The sequence below is a fragment of the Mauremys mutica genome, chromosome 16 (genome assembly GCF_020497125.1).
Source record: "Mauremys mutica isolate MM-2020 ecotype Southern chromosome 16, ASM2049712v1, whole genome shotgun sequence".
NCBI classification, from domain to species: domain Eukaryota; kingdom Metazoa; phylum Chordata; order Testudines; family Geoemydidae; genus Mauremys; species Mauremys mutica.
In genome coordinates this window covers 4,264,972-4,285,047 of record NC_059087.1, presented here as the reverse complement: position 1 = coordinate 4,285,047, position 20,076 = coordinate 4,264,972, and the positions used below count along the sequence as shown (strand labels likewise).

At 45.4% G+C, this 20,076-nt stretch overlaps 1 protein-coding gene across 5 annotated transcripts in view; it reads left to right on the top strand.

Moving 5' to 3' along the window:
- The first annotated feature begins 425 nt into the window (after positions 1-425).
- The window catches only part of ACACB (acetyl-CoA carboxylase beta), a 75,888-nt gene continuing 56,237 nt past the window's right edge, over positions 426-20,076 (top strand). For 2 of the 5 annotated variants that reach the window (XM_044989739.1, XM_044989737.1), the window contains exons 1-3: positions 664-806; positions 7,405-7,601; positions 13,952-14,601. In XM_044989739.1, the coding sequence (XP_044845674.1) occupies positions 13,961-14,601 (641 nt within the window). In that variant the 5' untranslated portion in view covers positions 664-806; positions 7,405-7,601; positions 13,952-13,960. Of the gene's footprint in view, positions 442-653; positions 807-7,404; positions 7,602-13,951; positions 14,602-20,076 lie in introns of those variants that run through there. The other 3 variants (XR_006573874.1, XM_044989738.1, XM_044989741.1) reach the window with 3 other exon arrangements.

Here is a 20,076-nt window from a genome sequence, read left to right as displayed (position 1 = left end):
GATCCAAGGGTGTAGATTTGTTTTTACACCTCTCGTAGCCGTTTTGTCCGAATTCCCTTGCGCTGTCCTGGCACAAGGGGGGAGCAGCAGGGAGCAGGCGGCCCATCTCCCCGGTGTGGGAAGGGGCCGTATGCACAATCACAGCCCCGAGAATTTCCAGGCTGGACCTTCGCAAACGGGAACTCCGCACGAGGCCGCGTTAACCGGCCCTGGCCCTTTCCAAACAGACCCGCGGCAAGGCCGGGGCGGAGCCGGGTCGCTGCCGGCCAAGATCCGCCGCCTGCCCCCCCCCCCCCCTGGGTGTGCCCAAATGAGGAGGAGGAGGACGGCGCCAGGGCTCACGCGACGTCAGGGGGAGGACCCGGGGCGCGCGGGGGCGGGGGGGTCCTTCAGGCGCGCCGACCCCGGCCTCGGTTCCCATGGCAGCCGGCCGCTTGTGAGGTGCGTTCTGGAGCCCGCGGCCGGGCCCCGCTGGCAGGGTGCAGCCCGGCGCGCGGCCTCCCCGCTCCTCAGAGCGGCTCCCCCGGGGGGGGCGGGGGGCGGCCGCACCCCCTGGCCTGAGGCGGTTTCCATCACCTGCAGGGTTTACAGCTTGGTTCAGTGGCTCCCCGCACCCCCCCCCCCCTGTACTCGCCCCTTGCTCTGGCGCTGGACCGGCCCGTGGCCAGCGGGGTGCCAGCCCCGGGGAGCGCCAGGTCGGGTTGTGGCGGCTGCTGGGCGTGTTTTGGGTTTTTCAGTTTTATTTTTAAAGCCCCCCCCCCCCCCGGGACCCCAGCGCGGAGGGGAATGCGCCGCACCGGTGGCAGGTAGGAAACGAGAGGCCTAGCAGCTCCCTTCCCCGGGGGGTTTCTGGGACAAGGCTGGATTAATGTACAAACCGCTTTAACCAGTGGGCTGGCGAACCACTGTCCAGAGCAACAGAAGGGGGGAGTCCAGAGAGCCGGGAGGCATTGATGTTGTGAGGGGAAAGCAAAGCAGCAGCAGGAACCTCTCGCCTCTGGCCATGGGTCGTTGAACAAGATGATTTGAGGGTTTTCTTGCCTGTGACTTGCACTGGATCTGTCACTCCTCGCTTAGGGGTTATGGAAGAGGGTTGATTGTTTAACTTTCCCATTGAAATTGTGTGTGTGTCTGTGTGTGTCTGTGTCTATATATAATTTGTAGAAGGGTGGGTGAACTGAGTGGGTGAGAGTCCTGGGAGCAGTGGCTTGTATTCCCCCTCCAGCTCTGATAATGTATCTCAGGTCTAGTTTGCATCACTTTCCTGCTCTTCTAATCCTGGGCCCCTCTTCAGCCACATGTGGTTTTGATAATGTGGGTTAAACTAGGATTAGGATGATACCTTCAGACTCTTTCTCCTCTGTGATCTAAAGCAAGATTTTATCCTTTGTACCTTGTTAAAAGCCTTTGATTAGCTATGGTTTATTTTCCTTGCTTAGAAAAGCAATTAAGTTGTGAGGATTTGTTTCTCCTTATCGCATCCTGAGATAACAGAGAAACTTTAATGGAAGTTCAGCTCCCAAGATTAGACCTCCCTGCCGCATGTTGTAAACTTTTCTTTCCAGACAGCACAATATTTCTGTCCCACAGGAAAGCAACAGCTGTCAGGTACATTAACCACTAGAGGGAGAGTTTAGAATTCCGAAAGCGCAGTGAAAAATTGCACAAGAAGCTGAAGTTGGCTCCTTATCCATGGTACCAGCTCCTTATTCAAAGGCCTAAATTATTACAAATACATCAGTGTAAGATTAGATTTTTAGCAATTTCATCCAATTAGTAAGATTGAATCTGATGATTCAATTTCTAATTACTTAATTATTTATTGATTAAAAATCCAGTAAGGAGCTGGCTTTTGACTGGCTGTAAATGACAAACTAAGTTTTGGGTCACCTGAAGTAATGTGTCCTTGTGAACGACAGACTCTTCTGAAGGAGCTAGAACATGTCACTTGTTGACCTGAAGCTTCGTTCTTGAGCAGCACACCTCCACCTCTCTTCTATATTTTACACAAGACTTGAATAAGGAGCTGGGTTTTGACTGATTGTATGTGCTGAAATGTGTCTCGGGTCACCTGAAGTGACGTGTCGCCATGTCTGTCAGATTGTTGTGAAGGAGCTGGGACATTCACTTGCGGACCCAAAGCTTTGTTCTTGAGCAGTGTGGAATGAGCTCTGATGTGCCCACCCCACTTTCATTTTGTACACAGGACTTAAATAAGGAATTGGGTTTTGACAGATTGTACGTGACAAAAAAGTTTCAGGTTACCCCAAGTAAACTCCTTACGACTGTTATTTTGTTATGAAGAGCTGGGGGTATGCCACTCCCAGCGGGAAAACTTCTATTTCTGGTCTGACAAATGTATTACCCCAATTTTTATTTTGTGTCTTAACTAACAATGAGCATACAGTATGCAATATGCATGTAAAAAAACAACAAAAGCAATATTTGGCAAATTTGCTGCAAATCCAGCTGTAATGTTTTCACAGAAATTGTATGATAGTTACAAATGAAGTCTATGGGAACTTTTGGTTTGTTGTTACATGAGTTAAGGACAGGAAAACGGGCTAAACTGATGGAACCGTGTTTAATTGTGTGACCAATATAAACACATGGCTTATGGTCAGTGTTGTGTCTTGTGTTCATTACATAACAAAAATAATAAGGGGACACTGCTTGGGCACCCTTGACTCCCAAATAATCATGTTTATTAACTCTATGCAAAAATACAAGGCCTAGTTGAATGCACTCTGCTGCTCTGAGTGGTTTCTGATGACTTCTAAAACAGAGAAAGTTGTGAGTACCACTAGAGTGCTCACAAATTACTTAAATGAATACTACCTTATTCTTATATAGTACAATTACTGAACCCGCTAGTGTCTTTAGTATTGCTCTGAGATTTGTACAACACCAATGTGTCTTAGTGCACTTTAACAGAATTTGGAGAATTCTTTCAGTGGCTAGAATATCACCACCTTTCCTTTTTAATTCCATCATAGAAATACTAGCCCTCAATTTGATTAAGCATGTGGAAACATACAACACCAGGAAGCATTTAATAAACTCTATTGTTTATGCAAATAATTTTGATGACTTCTGTTGAACTAAGCAATATTTGAAACATTATTTTAAATATTAATTTATATTCAAGTTGCATGAAAAAGCACTACAGAGAAGGCAGATGAAGGATTTTTCGGAGGTTGGGGGCATTTCATGTTTGTCTGAATAGTCAGTGAGTGGTATTTGAAAAGAGGCAGGTCGCTGCTTTAAGAGGATTCCACCAAAACATGCCTTGGGGTTTTTTTTTTTCCAGCTTACTTGCTGTCATGCACAGAATCTCTGACAGCTGAAGGGCACATTTTTGAATCTTGCTCTGATCAGACTGAACTGTGAGTGTAATGAGAGAGATGCAGGGATCACCATTAATGAAATGACGTGTACTCAGTTGATGCGATCCATTGCACTTGTTTATTTTGACTAAAATAAGCAAAGAAATTGTCATTTATTATAATAAAAATCAGTTGTTGGTGCTGATCACTGGTGACACCTATATTTAAGCATTCTGAAGGATTTGCATGCTAAGGCCCTATTTTGCACAAAAGGGAAGTTTCTTCATAAATTTCTACATAGAATTACTGCATAATGTGGTGCTGTCTGCCTCTCCATAAGGAGGTTTTTATGGTCTGTACACAACCAGCTACTGCATGAAATTTCCACATGGAGAGGGAAACTTTGACAAAGTTGTGTGTGCAAAAGGGCCAGTAACAGGATTTCATAGACTGAGAGGTTTTCAGGCCAGAGGGGACCATCTAGTCTGACTTCCTGTATGTCACCAGCAAATTTAATCCAGTTACCCTTGTTGCTGGGCTCAAAACAGCTTATGTTTGACTAAAATATATTTTCTAGAATGCCAAGTATCAGAGGGGTATCCTTGTTAGTTGGTATCCACACAAAAAGTGTGGAGTTCGGTGGCACCTTAAAGACTAACAGATTTATATGGGCATAAGCTTTCATGGGAAAAAAGCCCTGCGAAAGTAGTGAAGTGGGGTTTTTTACCCACGAAAGTTTAAGCCCAAATAAATCTGTTTGTCTTTAAAGTGCCACCAGACTCCTCATTATTCTTCTAGAATGGCATTCACTCTTGATTTGGAGACATCAAGAGACGAAGAATCCATCACTCCCCTTGGTAGTCTGTTTCAGTGGTTAATCACCTTCACTGTTAAAAGATTTGTGCCTAATTTCTAACTTGACTTTGTCTGGCTTCAAGCTTCCAGCCGTTGGTTCTTGTTCTGCCTTTCTGTGGTAGATGAAAAGCCCTTTAGTGCCCGCTCTTTGTCCACATAAAGATACTTACACACTTTAATCAAATCTTCTTTTTGATAAGCTACACAGATTGACCTCTGTAAATCTGTCACTTTAAGGCATTTCCTCCAGCCCTCGAACCATTTCTGTGACTCTTTTCTGTGCCCTCTCCAGTTTTTCAACATCCTTTTCTAAAATGTGAACACCAGAAGTGGATGCAGTAGCCCCTTCCATCCTGATGTTTCTATGCTTCTGTAATACTTCTAGTTGAGTTGAATGTCTCCTGGCTCTCTTTCCCCTCTTGGTCTCAAATCACCTGTCCACTTCTTTGGTTTGTAGTCTCACTAATTCCCTTATTGATGACCCCTTCCCTTGTGGTGTCTGTGACCATGATTTCCAAATCTGGTTGTCCAAGTCTTTGTTTTATTGGCTGCTGCACAATGTTGCAACTCATGCTTCCAGACCACGTCTTCTCCTCCAGGAAGGTCCCCAGCTTGCATTTTATATGCTAGAAATCTATTCTGTCTTCCAGCAGAAAGGAGAACATGCTACATCCAAGGCAGGTAGCAGCATTTGTTCCTTCATCATCCATGTCTGCTATCTCTGATACAGCGCCGTACCTACAACAGGCAATTGACTTGTATACAAGTCTCAGTGCTCAGCTCCCTTCCTTGGAAACAGGGAGGGAATAACCACTTAGAGACTTCAAACACTGGTTCTGTTTGAAGGGTCCCAGTAACAAAGCTCTCATTGAGACACAAACAAACCTGACTCCGCTGGCCAGTTCAGGGCCACACAGCCAGCCACACAACATTCTGTGAAGAACAAACAGATGGAACAATCCAACACTTGCTAAGTCCCTCTCCCTGCAAGCATAGGATGCACAGCTTCATCCTCTGAACCTCTCCTGTTCACTGCTCCTTTTGCCCCGGGTCTGTGTCTGTGCATCTGGAGGGGGAGAAGGACTCGTGACATGGGCCACAGTTTTTCACAAAGAAAATGTTTCAAGTCAGGGAGTTCCATGCCTCAGCTAGGTCAGAATGGTCCCACTGTCAAACTCTGGTTCCTTATTCAGAATGGAAGAGTGGTGGGGGTGTGCCATTTGGCAGACGATTGCACAGAAACACAGCTTTGGTTTGGGGAAAGACTTACTTAGCGGTTGTGGAGACATGTCACTTGTGATGACCTGAGATTCCTTTTGTCACAGTCAGTAGGTTAGTCAAAAACCCTCCTCCTTTGCCTGATTGGGATTGGGATGGGGGTGTGGCATGTGGCAGCATATTGCTCAAGAATGAAGGTTCGAGTGGGGGGAGTTAACATGTCCCAACTCCTTCAGAACAGTCTGGTGGTCAAGGGGGAGTGTAGCTTTGGGTGACCTGAGACGTGTTTAATCACCTCCAGTCTGTCAAAACCCAGCACCTTATTCAAACTCTATGCCCAATATGGAATTGGGATGGGGGTGTGACATGTTGCACAAGAGTGAAGCTTCGGGTTGGTGAGTGACATGTCCTGGCACCTTCAGAACAGTCTGTCAATCACAGGGCTGTGTCACTTGGGGAGATCCAAAACTTATTTTCTTAAAAACAGCCAGTCAAAACCCATCTCCTCATTTGATTATTTATTAAATAATCAAATCTGTAATTAAAATGATCACATTCAGTCATTAATTTGGTGACATTTTCTAAAAATTAATCCTACACTGAAGTATTTTTAAATAATTTTGGCCTTTGGGTAAGGAACTGGGAACCACAAATAAGGGGCTGGTACCAAGAATAGGAAACCTACTTCAGCTTTATAAATTGTAGCATATATATTTGTTTAGAAGCCTTGCACAATTAGTAACCAACTAATTTCTCCCCCAGAACTATGGGCTTTGATAAAATAAATTTTTAATGTGAAATAAATTAATCTATAAAACAAAAAAAATTGGATGGGAGCTCTTGGCTTGGACAGTGTCAGGGCTCTGAGTAAATGAAGGCAGAAAAATCTTGGGTTAATAGCCGAGCAAAAGAGACTCCTTTTGTTTATTGGAAGTGGCCCTTCTACATGTATGTTGTTCTTTTAATATGCTACACCTACCAATAACTGTAGGTGTCTAAATGCAGAATCCAAATTGAAATCTGTTCATGACATGATCTGACTTCCCCTGGAGCAATAGCAAATAGACCCCTATATACACACACAAAAATAAGACCAAAACATAGGTCTTGATCTTATCATTTTAATTAAATGCTAATCATTAAAAGAATTAGATATCTTCAACTTTTAATTCTGCTGTACTCTGCCATAGAATAGCTACAAATGATTTTATGCACAGTGCCTGTTTTGCTTATTTTCAGGACAATTGTGTGTTTTTAATTAAAACTCTCCACAATGGATCAATCTCCCCATATTTGTTTATATAATTTTATAGCAGGCTGATAGAAAAAATGTTTGTGCGGAACAAACTCAGCATTAAACAGTTGTTCATTTTGCATCACTGGGTGACCTTTGTCCCACTAAATCTAATCCCATTTTGGTATGCAACAGAATAACTTGTAGCTGCTCTCCACATGCTTGATGTGGAGTCATTGTTGGCTTTTTTTTTTTAAACTTGGCTTCGGTAAAAGTTTCCCAAGCAGAACGACTGAGGGGATTTTATTTAATATCAATGTCATAAGTAAGATGAGAAATTTAATTTAGGGGAAACTCCATGAAATGTGAAACATGCAAAGAATGCAGTTGACATTTGGTGTCTTTAACCCCTTAAGGCCTCTGATGATTGGAAATACCAGCAGCCATGGAAAGGTTACCGAAATAATCCTCTCGGTGCATATGGCTTTGGTTAGAAGGGCTGTTCAGTGTGGGCCATGCATTACGAAAGCAGTTTGGGTTTTTTCTTGTATGTTTTCAGATCATTCTAGTTCTGGAGATACTTAGATATCTAGCATGGCTCTGAGTTTCAAACAAACCATGGAAAATTGGGAATCCATTAAGGTAAACTTGTGTTAGGAAGCATAGCAAGTGCCTAAGTATATATATTGTTGCATTGTCTGTCATTCTTACCAGAGGATTATTAACTCTCTTCAACTGGTTAAATGCTAATAAGCTTCTTTTGTACAACAGGGATTGGTTATAATCTAAAATTTACATTCATCGCAGTCACCACTGCCAAGTACATTCTCCGATGCTCAGCCTCTAGTCCACTAGCCTGACAAGGTACAATAAATATTTAGTCTTCAAGAACTGTGTAATGCTGAAAGCAGAGTGTGGAGGTCATGAAACAAAGGGCATGTGTGAAGATCCAGAGACCAGATAGGATGGTAAGTGGCTTAATTGTAATGGAACTAATATTGCTAATTAAAAATTAATATGGCTAATGTGGAAATAGAAGCATATCTGTGCAGGGAGAGGTAATGCAATGGTTTGCCTGTGGGGGTTGTATCTGTCTGCTTGGAATCCTATGGCCATGAAGAAGAACTGATAATGGGGCTGGATGTTGCTTACTTCGATCTAAACTAAGCAGTATAATTTACAACCTTATTTAAATGGATTATGTTACTCTGAACTACAAAAGCTGTTTAAAGATCAAATACTGAATGTTTTAAATGCTATTTAGAGTTTTGAAAGCCCAGGTCTGAATATAAAAACTGCTTGCTTTTAAAGTGACACCCTAAATGTTGCATTTGTATGTTTTTCAGCTGTTGATTGTAATACTCTTCTAGCCGTTACAATGGGTGCATTTGTTTTCTGCCCCTTATGGCCCAGATCCTGCAAACGCTGGTGCACATGCTTACTGTTACTACTGTAAGAATGAGACTACTCATGGTATTTATTTAGCTTTAGATAAAAAGAACCCAAGCCTCTAAGTGCTGTAAGACATCATCAATAATCCAGTAATATCCCAGCACTATTAAAATAATGATTTCAGCAAGAATTCAGCTAGCCAATCATGTGTAGAAATGTCTTTCCATCCCTTCATTGTTGTGGGGAGCAGCACGCCCTCTGCCCTCTCCAAAAACCAACCAAACAAACAGGTGGCTTTAGCCAGCATGCACAGACGCTCACCAAATTTGGGCTACATTGGACCAAGTAGGGGAGAAGATCCAGACTCCTGGAGCTGGCAACCTACTTCTCCTTCTCTTTTAGAATGAGAGAAATCCAGCTCAAGTGCCTCTGCTAACCACAGCTGTGAGTGGTCCCTTATAACGTGTTAACTACTTACGCAGAACAATTTGTTCCACCTTGTATTTAGCTTTGACGCTCTGAGTACCTTTCCCAGCCCTGAAGAAGAGTTCCGTGTAGCTCAAAAGCTTGTCTCTCTCACCAACCGAAGCTGGTCTAATAAAAGATATTACCTCGCCCACCTTGTCTCTCTAGTATCTTGGGACCAACATGGCTCCAGCAACACTGCAGACCATAGCTATGGCAGCCTGGCCTGGGGAGAAGGGTGGTCGCTCAGGTAGGTTTGTCCATGCCGTTTAGGGCTCTGTAGGTCATAACCAACACCTTATACTCCATCTGGAGACGGATGGGCAGCCAGTGCTGATCCTGGAGCACGGGTGTCACATGCTTCCAGTGAGACACCCCTGTATTCTGAACTGACTTCATGTCAAATCATTCTGATGCTGCGCAGCCCTGTGTGGAGTGCATTGCAGTAGTCTAATCCTGAGGTATCAAGGCATGGGGGACAGTGGCAAGGTCAGTATCCAAAAAGAAAGGTCACAACCTCCTAGCCAAATGCAGGTGATAAAAAGCTGATTGGATTCCTGCTGTGATATGACCATCAAACAGCAGGTGGGGGTCTAAAATCACTCCAAAGTTGTGAACCCCAGTAATTCATTGATGGACACGCTCGCTCAGTCCAAAGGACTGAGATTACCTCTGCCATCTCCTCTGGCTGCTTCCCCTAGCCCACCACCATCAACTCCCTCTTGTCTGAGTTGAGCTTCAGCCAGCTTTCCCTTATCCATGCCCCAGTCTCAAGTAGATGCTTGCTGAGGTGCTGAACTGCATCATCCAAGTCAGACAAGCAGGGGTGCTGGGGATGCGGCAGCACCTATGGCTTAAAGTAATAATAGCAACTGAATGCGTGGCTCCCATCACATGTAGGGTTACAGTTTTGTTCAGTGGCTTTCACTATCTAAATTGTTCCAGTGCCCCTGCAGAGGGGGTCAAGACAGACAGCTGGGAGTCATTAGCCTACTGACAACACTGCACCCCAGGCCTCCTACCCGCCCCATACGCACGTTGAATGGGAGGGCTGGCAGGATGGTGCCCTGAGGAATCCTACACTTCAGAGCTCTCGGAGTAGAGTTGAGCACACGCCCATGTGTTGGCAGGACCAGGGCCTGCGTTTCTCCCAGACCTCACTCCTGTTTGTTTCTGCTCAGTTTTGAAAAGTAAAACAACATGGAAATTGCTGCTTTTTCAGCAGCACCTGTGGTGGGTCTGGTGCTTTGGAGATGATACCCCGCCTCAAGACGGCTCCATCGTGGGAGGTGCTGAACTCCTGCCTCCCTTAGTGACGTCCATTGGGTTTGAGGGTGCTTAGCACCTCATGAGATTGAGCCCTTAGTTGGGCATGGGAAAAGCGGGGGACATGAAGGATGAAGCTTACATAAAATAAGGGCATGAGGTTTTGTTTGTGCCACTTGTGTGCCATGTGTCTTGTACTTATGTTTAATTCTTTTGGATTTAATGTCAGCAGACAGAGAGGACTGTGTTTGCATGGGAAGAGATGGGTATCAGTTCAGCACAGGCAGGAAACCAAGCCAGGCAGGTTTAGGAGGAGAATAGAAGAGACCGTGGGAGACTGTACTATCAGCTAGCTGGGTTCTGGTGTATTTTGTGGGGTATGGTCTTTTTCCTACCTAATGTGGATGAGGAAATGTACTTCTTAGTCTTGAGGTGCAAATCCAGTGATTCCTTATTCTGTCATCTGCATGCATCATATGTGAAAGTGATCCCGATCCGTGGCAGCAACCTTCAGAGATTGGCAGGACCCTTGTTTTGTGTCTGAATTTTTCCATTTTAATTTGATTACCCTTTACAGAAAACCTACTGGCTTGATAGGAACCTAGGAGTAGCCTTCCCAGATCAGAGCAGTAGTTCATCTAGTCAGGAGTCTGGTCTCCTCCAGGGGCAAAATCAAATGCTTTAGAGGATGTTACCAGAAACTCCATAACAGAATAACCTGACAATAAGCACTTTAACGTACAGATTTTAGTCCCTTCGTGTGGTGAGGTCTGTGTGGAGCCTTGCTGTCCTATTGAAATAAACATTTCCAGGGTTAACACTTGTCTGTTGCCTTCTCATCTGTGAATGCAAAATTGCAAGGATGAGCGCAACAGCAAGGTCCAGTGGATCAGGGCCTGGCCTGGCCTGGCCTGCTTTTCCCATAGCTGCCACTAACTTGCTGTATGACCCTGGGCAAGTCACTTCATCTCTCTGGGCCCCTGGTTTCTTTCCCACCCTTTGTCTGTCTTGTTTTTTTGGTTTGTGAACTTTTGGGGCAGAGACCGTCTCTCTCCTTGTGTTTGTACAGTGCTCAGCACAATGGGCTCTGATGTCACCTGGGGCATCCAGGTACTACCACAGTACAGATAGTAACTGTAATAACAATGCTAATTACTATAAATCATCCTGCTGGACTAGAGAGCTCTGAGCCCATCCCTGTAATGTCCATGAGACACCGTGTTCCTTCCTAGTGTGCTAACTTGTCAGACAGCACGGTGGACCAGGCACCAGTCATTCGCTGTCACAGAATATTTTTACAGGATCAGTGTGTCCTGTTTTAAAAATAAACCACATCAGCTTTGCCCCAACACTCAGTGTAATAAAGTCTTTGACATTAGACAGCAGTGGGAGACCATTGTCCCGTGACGGCGGCCTTGTTTGTTTGCATTACAGGCTTGCCGAGCTGTACAAAAACATAGTACGAGACAGTCTGCCCCAAAGAGTTTGCAGTCTAGGTAGGCAAAGCATGGAAGAAAGGCAGGCTTCTTCCCCTTTCCTCCGACGTTGTCAGAACCCCAAGGGCACCCTTGTAATGTGCCACAAGCTGGAGGGCTGAATCATTTGCATAAAACAGAACACATTACATCCTTTCCAGTCACCCCAAGGGCCTGTGGAGCCTTTGCGTGGCTTATGATAGAGAATCACAGGCTGGGAGTCAAGGCTGCCTCGTGGAGGGGCCCTTGAGGTAGGATTTGTAGATGTGAAGCAAATTATTCATGCCAGGTCACAAGGGTTTTGCAAAAGATAACTAATAAATTCTGCACATGGACCTGCTGGGACCTTGCCCTAAAGCCCTTAAATTGTGAAGTTCTTTCCCGGCCACTCCTGAGCCATGGGGATCATCCTACTCATGGTGAACAGGCAGAAACAGAGCACACACATTGTAAACAAGGAAAAGGGAGTGGGGAATGGGGAGGAAAGGGAAAAACTTCTAAAAAGAGAGGGGGAGATCTCCTTCCCACCACTCCCCCCGGTCTTTCAATTACTTGAATTACAGAACCGCAGAGTTACGAACACCTTGGAAATGGAGATTGTTTGTAACTCTGGAATGTTTCTAATTCTGAACAAAATGTTATGGTTGTTCTTTCAAAAATTTACAACTGAACATTGACTTAATATAGCTTTGAAACTTTACTATGCAGAAGAAAAATACTGCTTTTAACCATCTTAATTTAAATGAAACAAGCACAGAAACAGATTCCTTATCTTGTCAAATCTTTTTAAATCCCCCCCCTTTTTTTTTTGGCCGGGGGGGGGGGGAGGAGTCTCTGCTGCCTGATTGCATACTTCTGGTTCCTAATGAGGTGTGTGGTTGACTGGTCAGTTCGTAACTCTGAGGTTCTACTGTAACTACTTTTCAGAAAAGTGGATATTCAGTTTACCTCCTCCCCTTCCATCCCAGCCTGAATCCTTGGTATGTGATATTTGTAGCAGGGGGAATTGTTGTAATAAATAAATGCTGTTTTGTATACAGTTTTGTATCTTGGTGGGTGTTTCCAGGACCGGCACTAGGTTTTTGCCACCCCAAGCAAAAAAAAAAAAACTTCCAGGAGCGCAACTGCTAAAGCACGTGCTTGGTTTGCTGGTACCTAGAGCTGGCCCTGGGTGTTTCTCTCTTTGGAGACCACAATCCTATGGGAGCCTGGTGCTTGCATTCTGTGCCTGGGTAGAGCAATCAGGCTGAGGACTTTATAAATGAGATGGGAATTGACTGAAGCAGTGGTGCACTTACAAGGATGCTGGGTCCTTGCCATTTTTTTAAAATTGATTTTTAAAAAAAAATCTACTTCTGGTAGATGCATACTCTTTATATAATCTGGATTTTTCTTTTAAGTGACGATCTCTTCCCTTGATATTTGTAAGGATCTTTTCAGCTAAGATGAAACTGTGCAAAGTCAATTTTCCCAACGTTCTGTCAAGTACACAGAATGAACAAGCTTAAAAAAACCTAGAGAGAAATAATTTTTCTGCTAACGCCTTTCAGTTCCAGTGATCTTGGATGGTACTAGTGACTAGAGGGTGCCCAATTTTCAGGGAGAAATGTGATTTTATATTTTTCCCATCCAAGATGACGGTGTCCCTTTCTAAATGTGGCTACACCAAAGATCAGGGGCGGCTCTAGCAATTTCGCCGCCCCAAGCACGGCAGCACGCCACGGGGGGCGCTCTGGCGGTCGCCGGTCCCGCGGCTCCGGTGGACCTCCTGCAGACGTGCCTGCGGAGGGTCCGCTGGTCCCGCGGCTCTGGTGGAGCATCCACAGGCATGCCTGCGAGAGGTCCCCCGGAGCCGCCTGCCGCCCTCCCGGCGACAGGCATTGCGCCCCCTGTGGCATGCCACCCCAAGCACGCGCTTGGCGCACTGGGGTCTGGAGCCAGCCCTGCCAAAGACCTTGTAGATGGTCTTTCATAATAGCCCAAAACTGGGGCTGTTGGCTTAGGATTTAATGTCAAAGTGAATGCAAATCTGCTACTTCCATAAGTCACGTAAACTTATTAGACTGTCACGTTTCTGTGGGGAAAAAGCCAGGGTGTTGACTTGTATTAGCCTATTAGGCATATCCAGGGGAAGCTCAGTGCATAGTACCAGTCAGCTCTTGCCAAGGTTCTCTTTTTAGGAAGTAAAAATAGCTTGTGCTGTAACAGTGTCTCCAGTTTAGCTATTGCCTGTAAGTACATTGCAGTGCTGAATGAAGGACCAGGCAAAGAGATTTGTCTGAAGGATTTTGTTGGGTAAAAGATAAAGTAGCTGACTGCTTGCTTTCGGTATTGAATGTTCTTTGGGTCTTAGAAATATAACAGGAGTGGGGGGGGGGGTAGGAGGGAGGTCTGCAAGGTCTGGCTGCTGGCGGCTGCCTTTCGTTCTGTTAATCTAACAAACAGCTAATAGAGAATCATGGTTTTGGAGCAAGGGGGATCTGATTCCTATCCTTACTGCTGTAATACAGTTTCTAGTGCTCTGGGAGGATACATACTGGTCATCTTGACATCTGCTGTGACCACAGAAGTTTTACAGTGTTGTTTGATCCTGTGGTAGCATTTGGAATCCAGCCAGTCTTTCTCTGTTAGAATGAGTCAGTCCCAGTCCACTTGCTGCCTGTTAGTGTTAGCTGAACTAGATTGTGACTTTTATACATATGCATCTCTTCGTCTTCTAGGGTTTCTGAATGGTACTGCTGGCCCTGTTGTCCTGTCTAATTTTGCTATGGTTTATTTGGACCGAAATGGCAAGTTCACAGCCCGTTAACCAGCAGACTGAGAGACCTAGTCCTGAGCCACCAGCGGCCTCTGAAAACAAAGAGAAACCTTCAAAAAGATCAACATGCCTACTGCAGGAGAGGGCTGTAACACCACCCCAGTCCACAGGGCCTGCTCAGACTTCACCGACCTCTGGACATGTGTCTGTGGATGCCTTTCAGCAAGCAGCAAGTATGCTTTGGCAACACAAACTTCCAAATATCCCTTCTTCCTCAGAGCCGGCACAAGATGTTTCAGCAAACAGTTTAGCAGAGCCTTTATCTCAAGTTCTGCTTCCTTCATCAAAGCAGCAGATGAAGCTAAAGAAGTCCATCTCCAGGGAAAAGCAGGAGCAGTTTATAGAACACACTCAGGTACAGCTCAAAAGGCAAGCAATGGCAAAATTTGTCCTGGGCTCTTTTGAAGATAACTCGTCTGATGATGAGCTAATACCTGGATCCTTTAAAGTCACTAGCAGAAGTAGCATGAAGAGCATTAGTTCCTCCTCCTCTTTTGAGTCCTTTTCGCTAACGTCACTGTCAGAGTCTGGATCTTCTTCCACAACCATGAGGTAAAGAGCCCTGAGATTTGTTTCCAGCTTCTTTTGCTCAAAGCTATTTATAAATAAGTGAGGGGGAATGTGGGAAGTAGGAGTCAGTGTATAAAATTAAAAATTACCCCTCCCCTGCCCCAATCCCACCCCACTCCCGGTTTACTGAAAATTGCTCTTTTTCTTCTAATGAAATTCTGTTTTTTCAATGGAAACTTTATTTTCCGTTAACATGATTGGGGTGCTGGAGTTTGGGTGGAACCTTGCTAATCCCCACTTCGCTGGTCTGTGCATTTTAGAATTTTGCCCCCAAACACCAGGCAGTCTCTGCCCACATCTTAGCCAGGGTTTAAAAGAAGAGCCAGCGCTGTTGCGAACTCTTTCTACATCTAAACGTGAGCCTCGCTTCACAGCAGCTCGTATGCTATGCTTTGCTGAAGTGGGGCCTCACTCAATAATTTGCAATTGTCAGTGATTTCCAATAGTTGTCCTGGTCACTAATGCAGATTTGCAAGGTTATGCTGACTTCAAGAGGCTATTTATGTATATTACAGCATTGCATCGTCCAACTTGCTGGTGCATTAAATCTATTACTAAGTGGACTGGGCAGGTGGGGGATTAGAAATGGAATGTGGAACTGCAGAGTGTAGTCTGCCCAAATTTACTCCCTTCATGATAAGCCTTTAGGTGTACATATAGCTTGGGTTTTGAGGGGGCTTTCAGGTGAGCTTGGAGGAGAATTTAGTACCCCTGTTTGAATTAGAAATGGGCCTGGATCAGGTTCCTTGATCTAAAGAGCCCCTAGCTGTGATCCTGATACACATATTGCTTCTCAGACCTATCTCTACTTTGACCTAAATGCCACCGTGCACAGTATGTTGATTTGGTTTCAAAATGGATATAAAATAATAAACTCAGTGCAGCTGTTTGAGGTGGTGTATCCCTAAGAACTGTGTTCAATGTCTGTGCAGAGAGTTTTCTCCTCTCTGCATGTGTTGCGTACATGTCATGGGAGCAGAGGTGCCAGAACAGTTCTGAAAGCGCCTTGTTCATGCTCCAACAGTACCACAGCCAAGCAGCTACACTTCACCAGTATCAGCCTGCTCTTGCCAATGAGCACCTCTGTGACTTTGGTCTGAGGAGAGATTAGAGAGTTGAAGTTTGGATGCAGCAACTAGAGAAGTCATCCTAGTTCTTGCTCTTACATGACATGAGGAAAAGATTTCAGCTGAATTAAGGAACTTAAAATGAGAGAAATAGTATAAGGTGTATTTTAACCCCTGAAATGTGATGAGGGATGTGATTGATAAACCAGCTTGACCCTGAGTTGCCCTGCCAACCTTTGTAGTTTTACAATCGTGTGCGCGTGCTCGCTGACTGTGCAAAGGAGAGAGAGAAAGTGACTATACACAAAGTGCTGTCAAAAGCACAAAGGAAACATTGCAAAAAATAGATTTTTTTTCTTCTCCTAATCTCTTTCCAAGGTTGTTTATAACAGATATTAATTGTAACTGTTTAAAAATATCAGATGGAAATGTGCCTTTTTTTTTGTCCATTGGATGTACCCCTTTAAACACAGTAACTCAAGTTAAAATCAGACCACTTTTTCTCCCCTGCTTTCTCTTTCATTTTGGTTTTTCCCCTTGTATGCTTGTTGTGGGGGTTTTTTTGTTTTGTTTTTTTCTTCCCAAGCACGCCATCTGTTGGTCTGTACAAATGTTGCTACATTGTCACTGCCAATAGTCACCACATGGGCCAAAAATCTGCCCTCAGTTACCCTCACTAATGTCTTTGCATGAAGGTAACTAAGGGTAGAATCTTTCTCACTGGTGGGAGGATAAGACCATATTTAATAGGGGCTCATCATCATGTATGTTACTCTTACCTTAGAGTTTATATCTGTATGGTGTATTTTTGTTTTGCTCAGTAACTGCAATTTTATTTGGGTGACCTATGGGCATGATTTTCAGACACCATTTCAAGTGCATGTGCTTGGCATATGTAATGTTAACGGACCCCGGTTGTCAGTGGGTAGGATCAAACCTGGGACCTCTGGAGCTGTGTGGATGAGCCTCTACACTCAGCATGAGCTAAAAACCCAATGGCTCGTAGCTAAGGCTGTAGAGCAGACTCATTTAACTCTCTCTAAGTGGTCTCAGTGCCACTAGATGGGACAGAACACCACACCCAGAAGGTGTGTGGGTTACTACATGCACAAATGTGCCTAGTTAGCCAATTGCCCCTGCAGTTGCCTGACTTCTTTTTTTGTTTGTTTGGTATACAGTTGTGTTAATATGCTTTGTGCCTATGTTGTCTGATAGTCTAGTCCCAACTGAGCATTATGGAATTTTAAGGAACTATTTTCCGTAATTATTCTAGATAAATTCGCCAAGCACTGTCAGGGGTGGGAGACCTTTACACTCTCTTAGCAGCATCACTTTGGGAGATTTGGGCAGGATTAATTTCAACTCTTTTGCCCTTCTAAACTTAGGTAGAAATACAGCCTTGTACTGTGCAACTTAACCGTGTTATTCCCTGTCTTTGGACTACACCAAAAGTAATACTTAATTCAGAAATGTCCAACATTATTTGACTCTCTGATTTGGGCTGGGGAGAGGGACGTTACTCAGACACTATTGAGTAAAATGAAGGCCACCTGCCAGCACCATTTCTCTGCTTTTTCAGTTTGTAAACGTGTGGGTTCTAAATGTGTTGAAATGGCTACTGGCTGTTAATAAATGAAGTGTATCCCTTTAAGGAATAGCAATAAGGTGACCTGGGGCTGAGCTAGCCTTGAGGCAAAGGGCTGTTTCCCTTGCATCTTGGATCAGCAGATTATAGCGATTGTGTGGGGTTGGGTTTGCTCTTTAGCTGCTGAATTGTTTCACTTGGTGTCCTTTAGAGGTAAGAGAGCTTTTAAAACTCTAAATGATAACAATATGCAGATGTGAGTTTTCGTGAACTGCTTGTGACCCAAAAGTGGGAGCATGTGCCTTAACTATCACAGTGTTTGTCTGTTTGGTGAAATTTGGGGCCTGATCCTCTGAGGTGCAGAGCACCCTCTGTTCCTGTTGACTCCAAGAACTGCAGCACCTTGCTGGGTCACATGCTTAGAAAAAGAAGTCACTGCTAGGAAAGGAGTCATTCAGGTTAGGCTGTTGTTTCACTTGTGTGTCATGGTGAGGGTCTGCGATCCTAAACAAGTTACTTTTGTGTGTGATCTTTGGTGACAGGCTGTGTTCCTCACTCTTATCCGTGGAGATGACCAGGCAGAATTTTACCTGCTGCTACCACTGCTTGGGGAAATGATCACTAGCCTTCCTTTGTCAGCAGAGGAAGGATAGTGGAAGAATCATAAAGCAGAATGAAAATGTTTCCATTTACAAAGGTGGGAGAGGCCTGGTGGCTGGGCCAGGGAGCTGGGATTCCTAGGATCTATTTCCAGCTTTGTGACCAGCTGACTGTGATGACCTTTGCCAGGTTCACTTCATCTTCCTGTACCTCCGGTTCTGATGATGCAGATCCAACTTGTAGGCAGGGTTGTGAGGATGAGTGAAATGGTGTTAGTAAATTATCCTGAGATCCAGCGAGAAAAAGTGCTAGTGTTAATGGAATCAAATCCACAGCCCTCCCTTGGACAAAACACTCAAGAGCAAGAGCTGCAGATTTGGCCCTGATCTGTTGCATATTAATTAATAACTTTGTGTTTCTAAAGAGCCTCTCACTGAGGCACTTGAGGTGCTGAGCAAATGGATGGGACGTGAGACCATTAAAACAGCTTACCAAACTAGATGGTGCTGCTGTTATTGCAGTAAAGCACAGATTAAGTGCTTGGTCTTAACACTTTGGGTTGCCTGCTGCTAAAAAGTGAGATTGATTAAGCTGTGTGGAGAATCAGAGGGGGTGGGGAGCAGGGGAAGGAGTGGGTGGGATCCATATTCTTGTGGCTGCTAGAGCAAAAGACTCCTTCCTCACCCACCTTACGTGTAAAGAGGCAGTGGCCATTACCAGAGTGCTGATCCTCCCCAGGACCCTTGCCAGGGAGGTCTTTGGAAGCCAGCAACTGATGCTGTCTCTATGCAGGGCCGGTGCAAGGATGTTTCGTGCCCTAGGCGAAACTTCCACCTTGCACGCCCCTGTGCCTCCCCCTGAGGCGCCCCCCCTGCGCGGCAGCTCCCCACCCTCTGCCCTGAGGCACCCCCCTGCCCCAGCCCACCCCTGCTCCGTGCACGAGCACCCTGTCACTGCTTCACTTCTCCCGCCTCCCAGGCTTGCGACGCCTAAGCTGATTGATTGGCGCTGCAAGCCTGGGAGGCGGGAGATGTGAAGCGGCCACGGCATGCTCGGGGAGGAGTTCCCCTGCGTGCTGCCCCACCCCCTTACTTGCTGCAGGCGGCCCTCCCTGCGCTCCCCTGCCCCAGCTCCCTCCGCCTAAATGCTGGCGGCGGCCGAAGATCCAGCCGCCGCGGTCGCTGCCGAAGAAAATGGCGCCCCCCAAATCCTAGTGCCCTAGGCAACCGCCTAGGTCGCCTAAATGGTTGCACCGGCCCTGTCTCTACGGTATCCTTTATCAGCCCTGATGCTGCACCATTAACTTCAGTGGGTGCAGGATCCAGGCCCCAGGGCATGCAGGATGGGTGCAAGGTGCTCATGGCCGCTTGCAATAGTGCTTGTTCCTCTTCCACAGCCTGAGAACAGGGACATGGGTAGGAATAACTTCCCCTGTCATCTGGTGAAGGGATCATTCATTTAACCCCTTCCCAGTGCTGAGCATCCAGGATTTCAGCATAGCTGGGAGCAGACCAGCCATAAAACAATGAATCGGATAGACCTATTTGTATTCATTTACCAGGAAGGGGAACTGGCCTTTGAGATAAGGCACTTTGCTGTGTCAGTGCTTCTCAATTTCTAGGGCTGGGCTTGCTGTGAAGTGGGATCTGGAGTCAGACATGGACTCCTGCGAGGTGTTTGATTGGGGGTTGGACCCAGAGTGACAGTTCAGGCCCCGCTCTGCTCATTGCATTTGTTCTTGCCCTGCATGTAAGTTGTCATTGACATGAGCTGGCCCCCTGCTCTGGTATGAGCCCGTTATACATAGTGCCTTGATAAGGCTGATAGGAATAGATTGCAGCATGAAACAAAAATAAAATCCAATCTTTCAAATCCCTATTCTAACCCACTTCTGGAAGAACTTAACCAACATTTCATGGCTAAGCTGGGCAGAGGTCTTCATTTGTTTATGTAATTATAACGTTCACTAAAAGGTAGCAAATGACTTTGTCCATAAAACTGTATGGACTTGATTCTCTTTCTCCCCTGTCCTTTGCATGTTGTCCATTGTCTTGCTCTTCAGGGCAGAGACCATGGCTAACTTTGTTGATGCATCACATTGAAAACACCTGTACTCCAACGCAGTCAGGAAATGCAAATGTTCAGGCTGCAGGTCAAGGTGATGTCTCTGCCTTTGCACATACGCTGTGTAGTAAGGGTAGAGTT